Here is a 19,570-nt window from a genome sequence, read left to right as displayed (position 1 = left end):
AAATACATCTGCGCTGGATCCAGCTGGAATGATGTTGGTCTAGCAAAAATCCAGCTGGATTGAAAACACTGCTGGATTGCAATCCCTACACCAGACTTTTCGGCACCAATCGCATCCATTCAGCAGCATACCATCCCCGATCAAACGGTTAAATAGAACGATTACATAGACACCTGAAGGCATCGCTAATGGCACACGAATCCTCCAAATGGACCAACGCACTTCCGGTAGTCTTCCTAGGAATTCGTTCAGCATTTAAAGCCGATATAGGCGCAACAGTAGCCGAACTGTTATATGGTACCCCGTTAAAATTACCAGCTGACATCATTAGCCCCGACACCCCACGAATTTCTTGCGAATCTTTTATCAGTCAACTAAAAACCCACATGGCCAATCTGAAACCGCTAGCAACTTCCGCTCATTCCACAGAGAAAATTTTCATTCAAGCAGAGCTAAAAGAATGTACAGTACACATATTTTCTTAAGAGTTGACGCAAACCGACCTCCTCTTTGCCAGTCTTACTCAGGCCCATACCAAGTGCTAGAAAAACACGACAAAACACTAGTAATTGACATCCAAGGTCGCAAATTCACCGTCTCCATTGACAGAGTAAAACCAGCGTATATCTTACAAGACGAACCACTTCAGAAATTACTATACAAACCGTCCAGTCAAGACCATCACAGACACCATCTTCATCTGCAACAGCGAATAACAAAAAACTGGAAACGATCTCCAAAGAAGATCAAACCGTCACCACGCGATCAGGCCGTCATGTTCATTTTCTTAAAAGACTAGTCACCATAATGTAACGTTAAGCGACTCGTTCGACATTAATTCTATCGCTCGTCACTGGGGGATACTCTGTGGGGAACGTCACCCTCCACATCTTAACAGTCGTAACGAACCCCAGGTGGTAAGAGTTATTACTTCCTGGAACGGGACCGGACTCACTCAGTAAGAACTCTACAGTCAGTTGTTCTTTGTTAACCGCATCGTCGAGTCATGTAACTGTTACGCGAGCAGAAAATAAACTTAGTTTTTGTTACGATTCGTCTCATTCGTTTTAATAGCGCGCAGTGACGAGAAGCAAAGTAATAGCAATAAAAACGCTACAGTATGATAATTCGAATTTTAGAACAGTACGCTGCTCTAAAATTATATTTTAATGATGCTGTCAACAGTAATGATGTCCTTGCTTCAAATGATATACTGCAGAAATTGAATGATCCAGTTTCAAAATTATTTCTAGCATTTTTGGATTATGTGTTGCCTCTATTCAATATTTTAAATATAGAGAGGTTTCATGCGACATCACGAGTGACGTCATGAGCATGCGCAATTGTCCAGCGCCATCTTTGTGACTGTGACTTGTTTACGTTTTGTGTGTGTTCACGTGCGTTTTAACTGGAGTTCTTGTGTTGTTTTTTTTCGTCGCGAATATCACTATGGTGATTTGTTGTGTAATTGGGTGTAATGCTAGTTCACTCAAGAACAAAGGAACATCATTTTTTAAAATTCCCGGCATTATTTGTCATCAAGGATCTCAAACTGAGGAGCTTTCACGACGAAGGCAAACTGCATGGCTCTCGAGAATTAACCGGAAAAATTTCGTTACGAATAAAGTGAATATCAATACAAGAGTTTGTCAGAAACATTTCATTTCAATATTTACGTTAATAAACACTAAGTTATATTTTAAAACCTAAAAGAGTTTACTGATTTGCTTATATTAATTTAGTTAGGTATAATGCATTTATAAACGAATAACTAACGTAATTTCAGGCTTTAGCTAGTGCAAACTTATAAACATTACACGTTAAAACGAAAAGCAAGTAGACTTATTATATGCTAGTTTCAACTAGAAAATAAAGGTACTGAACAATTTGAATTAAAAAATTTCCACGGCTGTTTTTAATTAGACTTTTACTTTCAGACAAAAATTCTTACTTAAGAAATACGTAAAAACACGAGTTTAAACAAACAAAAGAAAACACATCTTTCCAAGCAATATTACTTCGCTGTTATTAATTACTCTTACTTTTATATCAGGAGAAACCCAGCCACTTGTTAAATAGTTATGGGCCTCTAAAGATTTATAAGCTTTCATTTGTGACAAGGTGTAGAAATTTGTTGTAAAAACCAAATAGTTTATAATGTCACCGAATTCTACTTTCGGCCACAACTCTTTTTTTTTTCTTTTTTTTTAACTCTTTCCGCCCTGTGGGCACTAAGAGGGCCTCTTTTAGTAGGCCCATTATGGGTTCGGCCAGGCCCACAATGGGGCGACCGGGTGGTGAGGGACGGGGCCCGACATATCCGAACGGACCACCCCCCGAAAAATTCCTGGGGATTATTCGACCCGTTCGGATTCGATCCCGGGTCCCCCAGAGCGGTAGGCTGCCACCTTTACCGCTCGGCCATCCGGCCGTCGATCCACAACTCTTGATATACGACGAAGTCTGATAAACTGGCTTCGTATGGATCGCCTTGACATAACGAAATTTTCTCTTCGTACAGAGCTGCATCTCGTCCTGTTAGACTGCTAGAATATCTTGCAAGAAAAGAATCTTTTTTAACTTAATCCATGATAATAGAACTGCAGTATTTTTGTACGTTTAAACTAAAAAAAGACGTCGAATAACAGACTACGTGCAAGGTAAGCGAGCGAAAACTACCACAAAAATGGCGAATGGGCGGAGCAAACGTGTGTTTTATCACGTGACACGCGACCTTGAAACCTCTCTATAGGTATGCAATCCGAGTCCTCAAAATTGCATGTTTTGTACGACAATGTTTGCCTTGGTTTGAAAACAATTTATGATTGCTTCCTTGAAAGAAATTATTTAACAACCACTCCAATCCAAAGTACAGTGGTGCCTCGTATAACGTACGCCTCGAATAACAGACGCTGCGAACAACGGACTTTCTGTTTGGCCGTTACGTGACTCGAGCAACGGACTTGCTGCGAACAACGGACTTTTCGGCATAATTGGTGACTGCTCCATGGGGCGCGTTCTTTAATAGCGGTCGCTCTGCGTCTCCGCTACTACGGGAGTGCGCTGCTGTTTGTAGGCATTTAGGAACGACAGTGAAAGAAAGAAAGATGGCGGCGCCCGCACTATCGATAGTATCGCGATGGAGGAATCTATAATTCTAAAATATGAGCTTTTAAAGGCAAAAGAAGGGTCCCAATTGTAAAATTTAACCATAAAATGGATTATCTGTTGAAAGAGCATTCAAAATAGCCTCGAAAAAAAATTCGTAAAGACACTTACATCACCGCGTGCACTAACTCGCGCTTTCACAATTTCTAAATTTTCATTCATAAAACCACATAATAGACCCGGAAACAAAACTATCTGAGCCATGGAGGACGCCATGTTGCTTTCCACGGTAAACTACTGCTACAAGCGGCCGTTTTTGCCGTTCGACGGCGCGCACTCCCACCGGAATTTAGGAACGCGTTCCGCAGGAATTTTTAAACGGATGTCGCTCGCGCAGAGTTACGCGGAGGAATAAAAGAACGCACCCCATGTTCATTTTTTTCATGATACAGTACGGTTATTTTATGCTGCGGAACGAATTAGATGTTTTAACATGTATTTCTATGGGAAAATGCGTTTCGTATAACGGACGTTTCACTTAACGGACGTGCACCTGGAACGGATTAAGTATGTTATATGAGGCACCACTGTATTGATTTTAAAAATCCAAGAAATTATTAAGCTATAGAAAACATGTATTTTAGAGAAAAAGTCGTCGCTTTAATGACGCAACTGAACCTTACAGATGAACACACTACATTTTTTCGACTACGTCGTTTGGATTTTTACATTAAAGGTTGCACCCAAATTTCTGTTAGATTTCATCTTAAAAACAACTCTATAAAATTTTAGTTTTTTGAACCCAACCGCTGTTAAAAGTGGGATTATGCATATAATTACCGCCTTGTTATTTCCTAATCGCATAACTGATCGCGAGCTTCAAATTTAGATTCCGAATGGAGACTAATCAAGAAATACAGTCGTTTAGCAATGATGTGCAAGTTTTCTGGCGAAATATTAAAACTATTACTCTGGGCGATGAAACTTGCTTTTCCAGTGTTGTCTCGTTTTGTTGAGAATATCTTGTGTCTGCCTCATTCTTCAGCTAATGTGGAAAGAATATTTCCGTCAATAAATCTGTATAAAACGAAACAAAGAAATAAACTGAGCTCTGAAACAATCACTGGCTTACTTCTCACTAAACAATTAGTTGGAAAAAATTACTGTTACGAATTTCCTGTAAAAGATAATTTAATTTCAAAAATAACAAACAGTGTTAAAAACATACAAATGAATTGAATAATTATTATTATTAATATCCGAAAAATAAAAAATAATGTTTTGTTAGAAAAATAAGACAAAATGTACCTACTTAATAAGTAAATTATTATTTTTTTACGTAAGTTTTTTGTGTTAGATTTTTGTTTTTTATTGTTTTATAGTTTATAATAAAATAAATGACGGGAAAAAACATGTTATTGTTTATGTGCAACCCCCTTTCTGCCACAAAAAGTCGATCTACCCAAAATTGCCTAAGGAATCGATGGCAAGCAAATCGGCGTGGCAACACTGTTCGTTATGGCGTGCTAAACAGTAACAAGTTCAATACCGCGCCATCCTTGATCGTCGTTTGTTTTGCTATATTAACCTATATTATACTTTTTTGAATGATGGTGGTATGATAATATAAAGTGTAATAAAGTTTTTTATAAACGTAAATCGTACAAGATGTCGAGTATTCCGAGAAGAAAATCCTTCGGACGGAACAGATCGAAAGCTGAAAATGTTAGCGCTTGTTTCCATCCTCAAAGCAAAGAACAAACTGTTCATATCCAAATTATTAAACAAGCGAGGAAAAGCGGGCAGCTTAATTTGACTAACAGAGGAATGATCGAAGGTAAAAGCATATTTGAAGGTTTTTAAATGTAAATATAAAAATCTACGGTAGGAGTTACTTTTAGATAACTTTTTACATATTTGTATATAGGTAAATTAACTAAAAGTAACACCTACTGATTCCGATACATCTTATCTATATTTATTAATAATTTGAATTTAGTTTTAAACTATAAATTAATTTTTATTGCTATTTTATATTCATTTATTGATTGGTATCAATGTTACATACATAAATAAATCGGTGCAGTTCTAGGTCCGAATGACGCGGTTGGGACTTTAACAGAGCTGTACAGCTTACTGATTGAATGTTTGTATTAATTGTTACATATTAAAAATATTTAATTGGTGAAGATGAAGATTTAGCATTAGCAAGGTTGCAGCCGGAGTTTTCATCTCTAAAACATGAACGTCGAATGTCGAGCACTGCTATCTTGTAAGCGGTGCTTGACGTTCGATGTTCACATTTTAGAGATGAAAACTTCGGTTGCAACCTTGCTATTAACTACTGCAATGCATATCAGCATCGGCTCATTTTGATATACATTTTAATAATTAATCTTAATTTCTCTTAATTTCATTTATCGTTTTAGAAAAATATTGTGTTGTAAGTTTCTTAAACAAGTATTTTTTGAATATCTGAAAAGAAAATTCTTTTTGTAAATCATTTATCAAATTATCCTGTTTTCATTTGTAGTAAGCTGTACTTTAAACAGCCTTCTATAAAATAATGTAATTATTTATTACATAAAAACACAATTTTTGAGATGTTATAAAGTAGGGAATTGAATTTGAATCTGAAAATGTTTTTCAACTAATTAATAGTTAGTAATAAATAATAATGTTTTATTTAATATTTTATTTAAATTTAAGATATTGCTACTAAAAGTTTACTTATGTATGTTTTTTCAAATTTTTTTAAAATTATGAATTAAAAAAAGGATTAATGATACCTAGAAGTAAATTGTATTGATTTATTAATTTATTGCCTAAGATGGAATTGGAAATAGTTATAATTGATTTATTTACAAAGAAAATCTGGTTTACAATTTTTTTAATGTTTGCAATTACTGCTTATATTTCCATTAATATGCAAGCTGATTCACATAAAATGAAAGTAATTTTATGTATAACAATTAGTATTTATAGTTCATAATAAATGAGACTGATACTTTATCATTAATAACACAATTATAAGCTTTTAGTAAATTTCATTTTTCCATCTTTAATTATTTATTAATTGGGCTGCATTTTGTAAAAAATTGTAGACCTATAAATTCCCACTGTTGTCTGTCCATTCGTTCATCTGTCTTTCCGTAATCTTGAGAACAGAATTAGATAGATGAAATCCAAGACCAGATATGGAAACCTTAGGAGCAGGAGATCCCAATTGACTATATATGAACTTCTGGTTTGCACCGGACTGTCATAAATCGTGCCACAATTTATGACAGTCTTGGACTTTAAGTCTATATACCCTTCGGTGGAGCTCCCTTCAGCCTTCTGCTCCTTTAGAGATTTTTTTATTTAATGCAGTTCAACACTGAATGCTATACCAACAAATACTAGAAGTGGCCCATCTCATATGTTACAACTCTGTTTTTACATTTGACGGTACTGTTTACCGGCAGAGGAGAGGAGTACCAATGGGTAGCCCAGTGTACCTTGTCCGGGGACCTTTGTGAAATGGTCATCAGGCAGCTCAAACACAAGGTCCTCCCACCTTTCCTCCCTAACATTTTGGTCTATAAAAGATACATTGACGACATTTTCATCGTGTGGAGGGAGGTTCCTGACATGGTGTTCTTTGTGCAAGCCATCAACAACAACCCTTTTGGTTTGACGGTAGGAATGGAGCAGGCTAGCATGGAAGAGGTCCATTTTTTTGACATTGGCATTAAAATATTAGGACCTAACATCCACACATCAGTATACCACAAACCGTCTGCTGCTCCTACATACATACCAGTCGATTCATGCGACCCGTTCTCATACAAGGCAGCAGCTTTTAATGCTCTAGTCAGAAGGGCATTTTCATATTCATCAACCAAGCAAGCCCTAATGACTGAGTTAGCCCAAATTAGGAAGATAGCAACCGAGCATGGGTACCCGACTCTGACATGCCACTTGGTCGAGCGATACCAACACTTGAAGCATGCCTTCACCGCAAATGATAATGCCTACTTAGAGCCCAATGGTTTGACACATGTTCCTATCACGTTTAACCCGTATCTTAAAGCAGTGCATAAACAGATAGTCAACAAACATAAGATACAAGTAGCATACAGGAGATGTCCCATGATTTTCAATATCCTACGAAATGAAAAAGACCCCCCGGATTGCACCAGACTTCCCAGTATCTATTCCATCCTGATTAGAGACAACAGGTGGGGCAAGAACTTATTATACATAGGGTCTACAAGCATTCCTTAAATACCCATATAAGGAAACATCGAGCGGATATCCAACATGGACGGCTCACTACTGCCCTTGCTACGTATGCATCCGCTCCTGAAGTTGAGTCGCAGTTTGATAAAGCTGCAATCATTGTCAACACACCCCACCAGGAACATCTTAGGTGGCTAGAAACCATAGCCATCTATAGAGCTGGCCAGGTAGCCATGTGCGTCAACCGAAAGGAGGAGCTGAGTCTATCACTGGCCTGGCAGTCCCTACTAGATGCCAACCCACAGCTACCTCCTCCAGCACACAACTGCGCATGTCAGGGAGGACTGACTTCGTTGAAATGACATTTGATCTAGTTGAATTCCATACACTCTGTTCAGAAGCATTCATAAGCTAGTTGACCTGAGGAAGAACTACATGATAGTTTGAAAACATTTGTCACTGGCTGTATATCTTATATGCGTTACACGCCAGTAACAGGTTTAAGAAAGTGTAAATTATCATCAAAATTAATGAATTTGAAAATTTGATTTTCTAAAAATCATGACATTGCCTTGTGCAATAAAAAATTTGGAATTTACACCTTAAGCCTAATTTTTACTTAGTCTTATGAATTATAAATATCAACTTATTTATTATAAAAATTGTCAAAAGATGATAGTTCCCCAAAATTCAGACAAACCATTTGGCTGTGACAATCAATTTTTTCTACAGCTGAATGATTTTTTAAATGATTAGTTTGGGAAAATTTGGCAATAACTTCACTCAAATGGCAATTCTGATTTTTATTCTTGCATTGTCATTTCAGCCGTTTACTGAATATATTTTGGTGGTATAAAAATATGAATTTAACCTTAAAAATAACATTGCATTAGTTGAATTTTTACTTGCATTACTTTAAACTTATTATCATTTTATAAACTGCATTAATTCGATAAACATGTTAATTGCGAGATCACTGTATTTGTCTTACTGTATTACAGTAGGACAAATTAATTATTACAAGGATAATCTTTTTGTAATAACTATTAAATTAGTATAAATAATATAAAAATTTGAATTTCTAGTAAATTAACTTTTCAAATTTATTATAAATTTGGAAAAGAATTTTAATTCTGTTGTAAAATATAAAAAATGTTTGATGTTAAAACTATACATAAATTAAATATATTTAAAAATTATTAAAATATTCACTTCTACATGTAATTTTTAAATTAATTGATATGTAATTGTAATGGTTTTGATGTTATATGCATTTCTATATGTAGCTGATATTAAATTAATAAAGATATTGTGTTCATTTGTTTTAGCTTAGTAAATTTTCCATTTTTTTCTTCAAACTTTTAAATATTACATGTTCCAATTTATAGAAACTGACCTTGAGCTAAATTTTCTTTGGATTCTTTTATATTTAATTGTAATGTATACAAGAATAGTATTTTTAATATAAATTTAACATTATTATAAGTTTTTCTAATTACAGTATTTAATAATATTTTAAAATACAGTAATTTAGTTAAGATTAAAACAAAAATAATGAAATTGCTATAATTATATTATAAATATTTTTGATATTTATTCAAGTTTTGATATATTTTATTATTACTATCAAACAAAAACTATATTATAATTAATAATTTTGCCAATAACTTTGTTTAAACTAGAATCTTTATACCATACAATAGTTATTTGTTTAAGTAATTTAAATAATCTAGTTATTGTTTTAATATAATATTTGCTCAAAATGAGAAAATTGATGCATATTCAATGGTAGATTTTCTAAGCTAAAATATATGAGTTACAGTGAATTTCATCTATTAATAGTTATGAATAGAAATATAGTGATTATATATAGAAATTACATATAGAAGAAGGTAGTTATATATAGAAATGCATATAATATTAAAACCATTACATACACAAATCAATAAAATGAAAAAAATTACAATTGCTTATTTAAAGAAGTGAAACTTTTAATCATTTTAAATTTTACTTTGTCTCTCTCTGATTATTTGTGTTTTTTATATTTGAATATGTTCATGAATGTAATTCGAAATATATTTATGTATTAATCAAACTATAGTAAATTCAAATAATTTGAGTATTGAAATTATTTACTTTAAAATGAAAATAATAATTTGAAAACAAGTAATAAAATAAGCTAAAGTTTATTTTTCAGTAGATATAAATCTAAATGTATAAATAGTTAATTCAATTATCTTAAAGTATTTAATTTTGGCAAAATTATATAACTTTAAAATTCTAATTAGGTAAATTTAGCTATATAACTCTAAATGTAATTTATAAGAAAAATTTAAATTAGTCTGCATTTTCTTTATTATAAAAATTTCAATACATTCGTTTTCATCTTAGACATTCTGATTACTTGGTGGCAGACAGTGCATTTTCATGGAAGTTTGTGTCAGTTTTAACAAAATTATTTCTAGACTTATCTGTAACCCTATGATTTATATTTGTGTATTTAATATTAATTAAATACATTACATTTAATTAATATTAAATTTTTCAATATGTTTATTTTTATTTTAATAAAGATACATAAACTGTATAATACATAATACTAAAAGAAAAGATTTCATGAAAAAGTCTAAATAGAATGTATAACGGTAAAAATTTGCTGTTGTATATCTTATTTTTATTCTTTTTGATTTTATAAAGTTGATTTTTTATAAAACAAGTTAAGTATTAGTCACATAAAATCAATCAGTTACTAAGTGATGTTAAATCAATACAACTACTAAATCAATATTGATAGAACAAATACTGAAACCAATTAAACTTATAATTAAGTTTTCAAACAATTAATTTTTGTTGTGTATTGTGAAAAATTTTATTTAAATAATAAGAAATATTTTTGTTAAATTTTGTTTCAGTTTATTTACTTTCTACTTTTTAAAATGAATTTTATATTTAAGTAATATATTTAAAATGTGTGATATTATTCTAATAAAAGTAAGTATTTTATTGAAGTAATATATTTGATTATTATTAAAATTTTTTAAATATTATATAGTGCCTGATGTTGTTTGGAATATTAATACATTGACCTTAGAAGAAAATAAATCATTATCCTTATCTATGGATGAGACTGATGGTGACAGATGGTGGGATCAAGTAGATCTAACAAAGTTAAATTTGTCATCAAATAGCTTGATTTCCCTATCTCCTGATATAAAAATTTTAACTGCACTTAAAGTTCTTGATGTAAGTTAATATTACTGTTTTCATAAATATTATTTTATATAAATTATAATGTACAGTACATTAAGATAAAGATTTTGATATTTTGTAATATGTATGATGACAAAAATATAATTACAATGATTTATACTGTAAACAATTTTCTATTCATTGATAGTTATAAACAATATAAACAATAGTTCAAAATTTAATTTATACATCAACATTTAAAATATTTTTAAGAAAACAATTTATATTTAAGATGTTTGCATATAGTGTAAATATTATATGTATATAAACATCTAAAATAATCTGAAGGAAATAATTTTAATTTTAGGATTGGGTGTAAGAAAAACAGTTCAATTTATAATAGATGTCTGCTAAAAATTAGATTCCTGAAAAACTGTTAATTGAGCTGTCAACAATATTTTCCATAACTCAGTATCATAAATTCAGGTTATGTTCTTTAAGACAAATTTTGAACTATATAACCTCACACTAGTATGGCCAATAAAACAATAACATTTCTTGTAATCATAATAAAAAAATTTATGTTAGTTGCAATGAAAGTTATCACATGTATCAGAATTTCAAGATTTCACATTTCAAAGATGATGATAAAATTTTCTATGTAAATTTTAATTTGCACATAACCTTCAGCCATTAACAAAGATATATTGATGTCTGTAAGCATTTGTTCTAAGCTTGAGTTTTTGTGTAATATGTAATATGTTTTTAACTTGAAGTTATGTTTACTCAATCATTTTCTTTGCCTGATCATCTAGCATAGGGATTTACATGGTAAATCAAACTGGTTAACTCTAATTCATTGAACTGTTTAAATCAAATGGGTACAGTATTTTCATAATTTCTCTGGAATTTTAATTTAAATAAAATTATTAACATTTATCTATTGAATAAACTAATCAGAAAGTTTCTATAAAATGTAGGAACCACATATGACTAAAAATAATCATTGTGTCATGTGATGGTGGGTGGGTATGGTGGCTTTCAAACAGCATGTGTGATCTAGATACTGTAACTGCCATTTGAACCTGCTTTTTACTCTAAACACACTTTTTTTTATTTGATTGCGGATGAATTTTTCCAACTTGCAGACATAATTTTTGATAAATTAATTTTAAAAAAAAATTATAGTCTAACTCTATGTGAAAATTTATCTTTTGCAGCAAAACTATAAAAATATAACAGTCATAAATAGTAGTATGTTTGTGATAAAAAGATAAAAAAATAAACATCAATTCTAGTTGCAAAATATTGCAATTTAAAAAAATCCTTATACTAAACCCTTAGGAACGGACTGATCAACCAACCATTCAGTTAAGTACTTTTGAGTTTCTAGACAACACCAAGGAGTTTATATTGACACAAAAATTCTGTATAATAAGACCAACAGAAATATTATATGGCTAGTTTATTATGGGTCACCAAATAAACCAATGCACAAAATCTTGATTTTTAGGTAAACCTTCATAACTCAAAACTTTTTAACTTAAACATTATTTATAATTGTCTACATGGACATTACTCATTATTAGGACTTTACACTGGTGTTTAGATTTGACACAAGACTGAGAATTAATTCAGAAAATACAAATTTTCTTTATTATATCACCAGAGAAAATTACTACAGGTGATATAATAAAGAAAATTTGTTTTTTCTGAACTAATTCTCAGTCTTGTGTCAAATCTAAACACCAGTGTAAAGTCCTAATAATGAGTAATGTCCATGTAGACAATTATAAATAATGTTAGAAATAAGGACTGTAAGGCAATTATAATTTTTAACTTAAAGTTTGAATTTTTTTTTCCTGACTGATTCAAGTTAACCATGTTCCACTGTATTTCTTTATTAATGATATTAGTAGAGTAACAAGAATACAAATATTTATCTCATGTATTGATATAAATCTTCTTCATAATCGTTTTTGTTTATCAATTTAAAATTTTACTTTTTATTCTTAGTTAGTATTAAAACTTCAAATATAGTATGCAAATTTGCATTATGTTGTATGATAATTAATAGATTAAAAATAGAAAAATTGAATATTAATCACTTTTTGTTTTTAAGATACTAATTATTAGACCTATTAATTTTATATTTTAGAAATTTTTCCAAATGTAGTAAATTGAACTATTGAACTTGTTGAAACTATGTAGAATTATATTTATAATTTGATTGGAAAGTGCTAAATTTTCAGTTTGTTTTTTATAATTTAAGTAAAATATAATGTAAAAATAATAATTTATGTAAACTTTTAATTTCAAAATATAATCTGAATTTATATATTTAGCTTCACGACAATCAACTTGTAAGTTTGCCAGACACATTAGGAGATTTAATTCATCTTGTTAAACTTAACCTCAGGTATGTAATTTAAAAAATTTTTGTGTATTGATTAAAATAATAATATAGTTTTTGATTTTTGTTATAAGAAAATATTGTGAATTCAAGCTTTATAACAAAACTTCTTATCGATTCTAAAGCATATTGCTTTAGAATCGATAAGAAGTTTTGTAATTTTTAAAATTTTCATATTCTATCCAATACCTCACTCGTGTAGTGAAAATTCTATAAAATAATTTTAGCATGTATGACATGAATATAACATGATTATTTAATTATTTTGTTATTTAACAATAGGATACATATATATAAATCATAATAACTGAACAAATACTGGTTTACAATTAATAAATAAATACAAAAAAAAAAAATATGTAATTAATATTTCATCTATTCCTTTTTTTGCATGATGGATATGTTCCTAAGAACCCCGCATAAAACAAAAATCACATAAAATAATACAGTAATGAATCCTGTTGAAAACTACTTGATAGGATTCACAACTTCAATGGAACAAAAAAATAAGCAATTTACAAAAGAAACACAAGCTTTTTTATTCTAACATCATTTATTTTTAACAATACTTGTGTGTGAACCTAGGGGGTTAGAGAAGGGAACTCTAAGCCCCACTTACCGGCAATGGGATGATAGATCCCACTCACAGCATCAAAGGATGACTTTTAAATAGGAGGGCAGGTAATGGAGTGGGGAGGTTGCAAGTAAGTCGATAAGGTGTCTGTATCTCTTAAATAACAGGTCAACAGGTTAAAGAAAACAACAAATTTAATGTAAACTTAAAACTAGGATACACTCAGTTACAAAGTATGGCTACATATGGCAACTAAACTGGCGATTAAACAACAATCATATAAAGCGGCGACTATTCTAATTCTTATGCCACAAGTGCGTCCCTACTTTCTCAAACATGGAGAGAGTTTACATATATCTAATAAAATACCTCAGAGAGAGCGATGATGTCTCGTGATCCTGTCTATTTGACAGTCTCATACCGATCGTGGATCTAGTTGAGAATCAGAGGTCCGTGGGTCGCTGGAGAGCTGGCTGGTAGAGCTCCAACTTCAGGCGGTAGTTGTCTGCTGTTGATTATGGTGGGGCAGATGTCCTTCTATGCTGTCTGCTGTTTGTCCACTGGTGTCCACCCCAATGATCGGGTGCAATCCTTTTTTTATACGTGTTTTGCGTGAGAGCAATCTGATGCAATCTATGATGTAATGCATTTGAAGTTTGAACTGCGTCCAGGTATTGTTTATATGAGCTGTCAGAAATTGGATGTTTCGATGAATTATTGACACTTTCTATCTGGCATTGTTACTCACCTTACTTCAAAATTGAGATAACAACTGTCAAACATACTAAATTAATTGCCAGTAGTGACTAAGGTCCAGTATTAGGTTACAACCTTAGTAATAATTGTTTAAATCGGAGAGACATTTAATCGGTCTTATCGGTTAAGAAATCTCAAGAAATAAGATGTGTGTGGGTTTGGTTTTTTTCGCTTTGTCATCTCCTGACCTTTTCTCTCCCATTTGGCATTGTATTAAAATATTTAATGATTTAATTACCACTTCCGAATGTCACATTTGTATTAAATATAGTAAACACAAGGTAGCATAAGAAACATAAATTCAACATACAGTAAGTATTCTCTTGTCAGAAATGAAGCAAATAAACGAATCTAACGGTGTACAGAAATATACAGTTAGATGTAACATGAATAAAAGCTGAATGAGGGGAGACAACGTGACACACACAGATGTAGCAGACCAAACAAGATCATGACCTATGACCAAAAAAATGTAAAGCACACCAACAGTACATAGCACCATCTAATACAAAATATGTCTTAGCACATAGAAATTACATTTTTACTTTCTTCCACATCTCTGATGTACAGTACATGTAGTACTGTACTGTGCATACAAAAGATAAATGAACTCTTGATTTCAACAAAAAGTGTAACTTTTTTAACAATAACACAATTTTAACAAAAAGTTAAATTTAAAAATTATCAAATAAACTTATTTTCTGTGTAAAAAAATCAAGTGCATAAAAAAAGAATTAGTTTTCTTTTGTCAACTGCATTATTTCAAAATTGCATAAAAATAGACCATGTAAAAAGAGGAATAGGTGTATACTGAAATTTTTTCCAATGTTGTGGCTATGAAATTATCAATTATTTTTTAATATTTTTACACCCTATATAAAAATTATCATATTTTAGTATATTTATTTAATTAAAGTTTTTTCATATTTAATAGAGTATGATAATGATATTTGTGGAAGTACAACAATTCTCCAAGTATTATATGAAGAAATATTAGAAATATATATGAGAAAAAATAATTTAGTTTTTTTTACTACAATAAATTTTTGTACAATGCAATAATTCTACAATGCAAATGCTTTTGAATGTTAGCTTTATGTCTCTAATTCTACAATAATTAAAGAGAATTTGTTGTAAACCCCTATATAAATTCTTACATGATTTTTTTAAAAGTAAATAAATGAATTTCTCAATTATTGAAAAAATTACACTGGTGTGCAAAACTTAAGCAACACTTTTTGTTGCTGTAACTCTGCAAAAAATCAGCTGGGAGACATGAAATTCAGAATACAGAGACAGTATTTTGTACTTAAAGGACAAAAAAAGCATACTAGCACAAAAATGAGTAGAATGCATACAGTATAGAATCAAAGCCTCCTTATTGTAATCTTGCACTGCATGCACTTACTGCACACATTCTACATGCCCTCACGTCACCTGTGATGTCTTCTTCCTGAATACAAATCACCTTTCTACTGAGTTGGGTGTTTATTGTACTGATTGCTACAAGTCATTTTCTACAATTTCATGGCTGTCTTCTTAAAAATTACATTGTTGCTTGTTTTTCACACCAGTGTATTTAGTAAATTTATAGAAGTATTTTGATGGCAAATATTAACATCTAATACTAATTTATGCAATTAATTATATTTTTAAACTGCTTATTTTTGTATTAAATGAAAAACATAATTCCCATTTAATAGAAAAACAAACATTTTGAAATATTTTAAAGTGAAAGTAATTACAAAAGGAATTTTTATATAAAAAGTTTTGTTTTATAAGTTTATATCAGGTATTATTTTATATGCTGCTGCTGGAGTTTTATCATCATCTATTTTCTTAAAATAGAAATTTTTATAGTAACAATAAAATATAATTTATTACAAATATAAATAAAGTTATTCAATTTAAAACTTCATTATTTAATTTTTGTTTTTCTATTAAGTCTCTATCTATAATTTTAAATTTTTTATTGAAATTATTTATAGATATTTATTGATTTTCATGTAATGTTTTTCAAGAAATAATTGAACATAAGAATATTTTAAAAATATTAATAATATATAATTTAAGCTATAATTGTACAATATAAAATTTAGTATATTTTTTCATTTTTAGCCATAATCGTTTGGAATCCTTACCTTATTCGGTATTTGAATTAAAAGAATTACAGTTTCTTTCTTTGCAACACAATCAATTACCAGAATTATCCGATGACATTAGTAATCTTAGTTTATTAGAAGAATTGGTAAGTTATAATTTTATTATAAATATTTACTTTTAATTATTTTCATTTTTAATGTTAGTAAAGTTTTTGAATCTAAAATAATAATGTATTATTTAATAAGTTATTGTGCATTGTAAAAGAAATAAGTTCAATGTTAAGCAGCAATTCCATTTTATTTTATTTCAAATTAATATTGAAAAAATTGTTTCCTTACAAATACTGAATTGACTTTCTTCTTTAACTCTTGGAAAATTAGTTTAACAAAAAAGAAAATACTAAATGATTTTTGTTCAAGAAATAAATAAAGGCACAGGCTGGTACATTAATAGCATTCCTTAATTTGCTAATATATTTTCAAAATAATACTTTTGAAGTTAGTATCTATCACAAAAAAACAACTTACCTGCAGTCTTCTCAGTAAAAGATCCTATCAATTTAGCAAATTTATTAATGCAGAATTTGTCTTGTAAAGAAAAGCATCCAGATATTCTTTGTCTATAACTACATTAAGGCTAGAGTTAAAAATTATTCAGAATTCTATGAGTAAAAATAGTTATTCAGCATCAAAATTTAAATATCAGTAATTAAACAATAAAATTAAACCCAAGTTGTTTCCATCAACTACCTTAACACCAGATTGAAAATTGTTTCTCTTCATCCCCATGTGCTTTGCAAATAGTATAACATACAAGTTATTGAAATTATGCAAGAAACTTTTTTTTAAATTACCAGTGATGTCATTGCTCACATTGCACAGATTATGCTGTAATGAAAGTAGAGAAGACAAGAGTTATTAAACACTACACCATTAGAAAAACCAGGAAATAATATATCAGTGCAATGGAAAGGATAAATGTATTACAGAACATGGAGATATAAAGTATTGAAGGAAAATCACGGCTTTAGCCTTGGAGGAGAATTATAAACTAAGATAAAATGAGATAAAATTATGAGGTCTCAGAACAATCTTATTCAACTCTTTTTTATTTAGATAGAGAAAGAAATGGAGGAACATCAAACAGTTACATTACAAGAGACTTCAAGAGTCAAACTACTTTATTTACTGTAATTTCAAATTCAATTCTAACATCTCTGTTAGAATGTCCAGTATGCTACTAATATTTGACCCTCAATTCACCACTGCATGTCCTGACATGCTGTGGTGCTCTAGCTGCAAGAGAAGGGTTGACTAATGCCTGACTTGTTGCAGATTTATAGGAGAATATTATAACATCACCATTGAAAAGTGATGGGGTCATAGCACTCTCTGGGTTCAAGGACAATGGTTGTCAAAGCAATGCACATGATGATAGTATTGAAACTGTACTTGTCCAACACTAGAATATATATATATATGCCCTTGGGAAGAAATATACCAAGAAATACTCCCTCATTTGACTGAAACATCTGACTCAAATTAGACTGGATTCTCACACAATGAAAATGTCTCTTGTCAGTCTGGACTTCACACAATTCTAACCTGGTCTACCTGTTTGGGTTGTTACCAATGGGATTTCATAGTGCAAGTAATCAAAAGCAACACAGAAAATGATCAATTTTGCCTCTCTCAATTTCGCACAAATCAATTGTCTGATTTGTGGGGAACAGAAAATGAGTAAGTCACTTTTGAAGGATCATAGAAGTGACAGGAAGAGGGAAAACCATTAGTTGGAATTCAATATCTACTATCACAGATGATACTAAAAACATCACAGATAGCAGAGACTGTCTGACATTACCATCAAAAATGGTCAAGCATCTAATGACTAATCAATTTCTTTATATTGTGATTAAAGTAGAACTGATATGAAATGATGGAATTAACACTACCGTTCCAAAAGAAAAAAAAGCAGAAACTAACTACACTTCCCTCTGCTAACGTACTATTAGAATTCTTCTTTAGAGAAAATTTTTCATTTGTAATTATTAAGCATAGAAAAATAACTCTTTAATAACACAACTTATCTTAAAAAAATTAATTAATTACTATTAAGAGAAATTGTATAATTATATTTCTCTTGAATCCACTAGCTTTACATTAATAATGAAAAAGAATTATATTTTTTCTAAAAATATATATAGTGTAATTTTTATACAGGTACTCCTCACTTTACGACCTATCCACTTAATGACCACTCGAACTTACAACCAATTGAGTTTCGACCTGCAATTCAGGGAATTCCCTTTTCAGCTTGAGTGTCAGTCAATGGCAAATGGTGACATGTACACTAAGTGTACTATAATAGGCTTGCACATACTATAATAGGCTAATAGCATACTATAATAGTCTTTTTATCAATAAATTTGAAGTTTGTTGCATAATTTGTATAATTTTACAATGATCCTATATTCCCAGCGCAAGTTCCTCGCTTAACGACATAGTCGTTGGAATGGAACTTGGTCGTAAAGTGAGGAATACCTGTATATAAAATTTATTTCCTAAATGTGAGAAATTAACATGCTTTGTATTTGTAAATTTTGTTTCTTAAATATTCATATATTCTATATTGTTAAATATCCAACTTTAGTTTATCCAATATTATCCTTTACTTATTTAATCAATAGATCTATATAATTTCATTGCATAAATAAATGTGATATAAATACATGTATTCTTCTATTATACATGACTCTTACCTCAGTGTGACTATACACAGCATCTTAAGTAACCTGAGGCCAAACATGCATAAGAAGAGAAAAGAAAAAATAAAAACATTGTCATTTGCTGGAATATTTTGTCTGTCAAAAGTAGTCATGAAGAAACTCATTTTGTAATTCCTGATACTGACTTAAAATGTCACATCTTGTTCCTGTGGCAACATTTTAAAAAAAGGTATGGAGTCCTTTCAGGTCCTGGATGAAATTTGAAACTGTGTTAGAATGTTAATGAATGTCTGACCAGGCAGTTAAATTCTCACCTCCTGAATGAAAAAAACTGAGCAAAATGTCTCCACTAGATGATAAAGTCAATAATGTCTTGTGGAGACTATATTTAATTAATTAAATATAATTGCCTCCACAATATTTAATTATTTAATTAAATAATATCTTATGAGACAATTTTAAATTCTTGCTGTCA

General features: G+C 30.4%; 1 protein-coding gene across 1 annotated transcript in view; it reads left to right on the top strand.

Moving 5' to 3' along the window:
- The first annotated feature begins 4,627 nt into the window (after positions 1-4,627).
- LOC136982674 (leucine-rich repeat-containing protein 40-like) overlaps positions 4,628-19,570 on the top strand; it is a 37,037-nt gene continuing 22,094 nt past the window's right edge. Inside the window, exons 1-4 of the mRNA XM_067279241.1 lie at positions 4,628-4,945; positions 10,385-10,575; positions 12,867-12,940; positions 16,383-16,512. Of these exons, the coding sequence (XP_067135342.1) occupies positions 4,777-4,945; positions 10,385-10,575; positions 12,867-12,940; positions 16,383-16,512 (564 nt within the window). The 5' untranslated portion in view covers positions 4,628-4,776. The remainder of the gene's footprint in view (positions 4,946-10,384; positions 10,576-12,866; positions 12,941-16,382; positions 16,513-19,570) is intronic.

The sequence above is a fragment of the Centruroides vittatus genome, unplaced genomic scaffold (assembly GCF_030686945.1).
Source record: "Centruroides vittatus isolate TY-2023 unplaced genomic scaffold, ASM3068694v2 contig_862, whole genome shotgun sequence".
Lineage (NCBI taxonomy): Eukaryota > Metazoa > Arthropoda > Arachnida > Scorpiones > Buthidae > Centruroides > Centruroides vittatus.
This window is presented reverse-complemented; position numbering and strand designations above follow the sequence as displayed.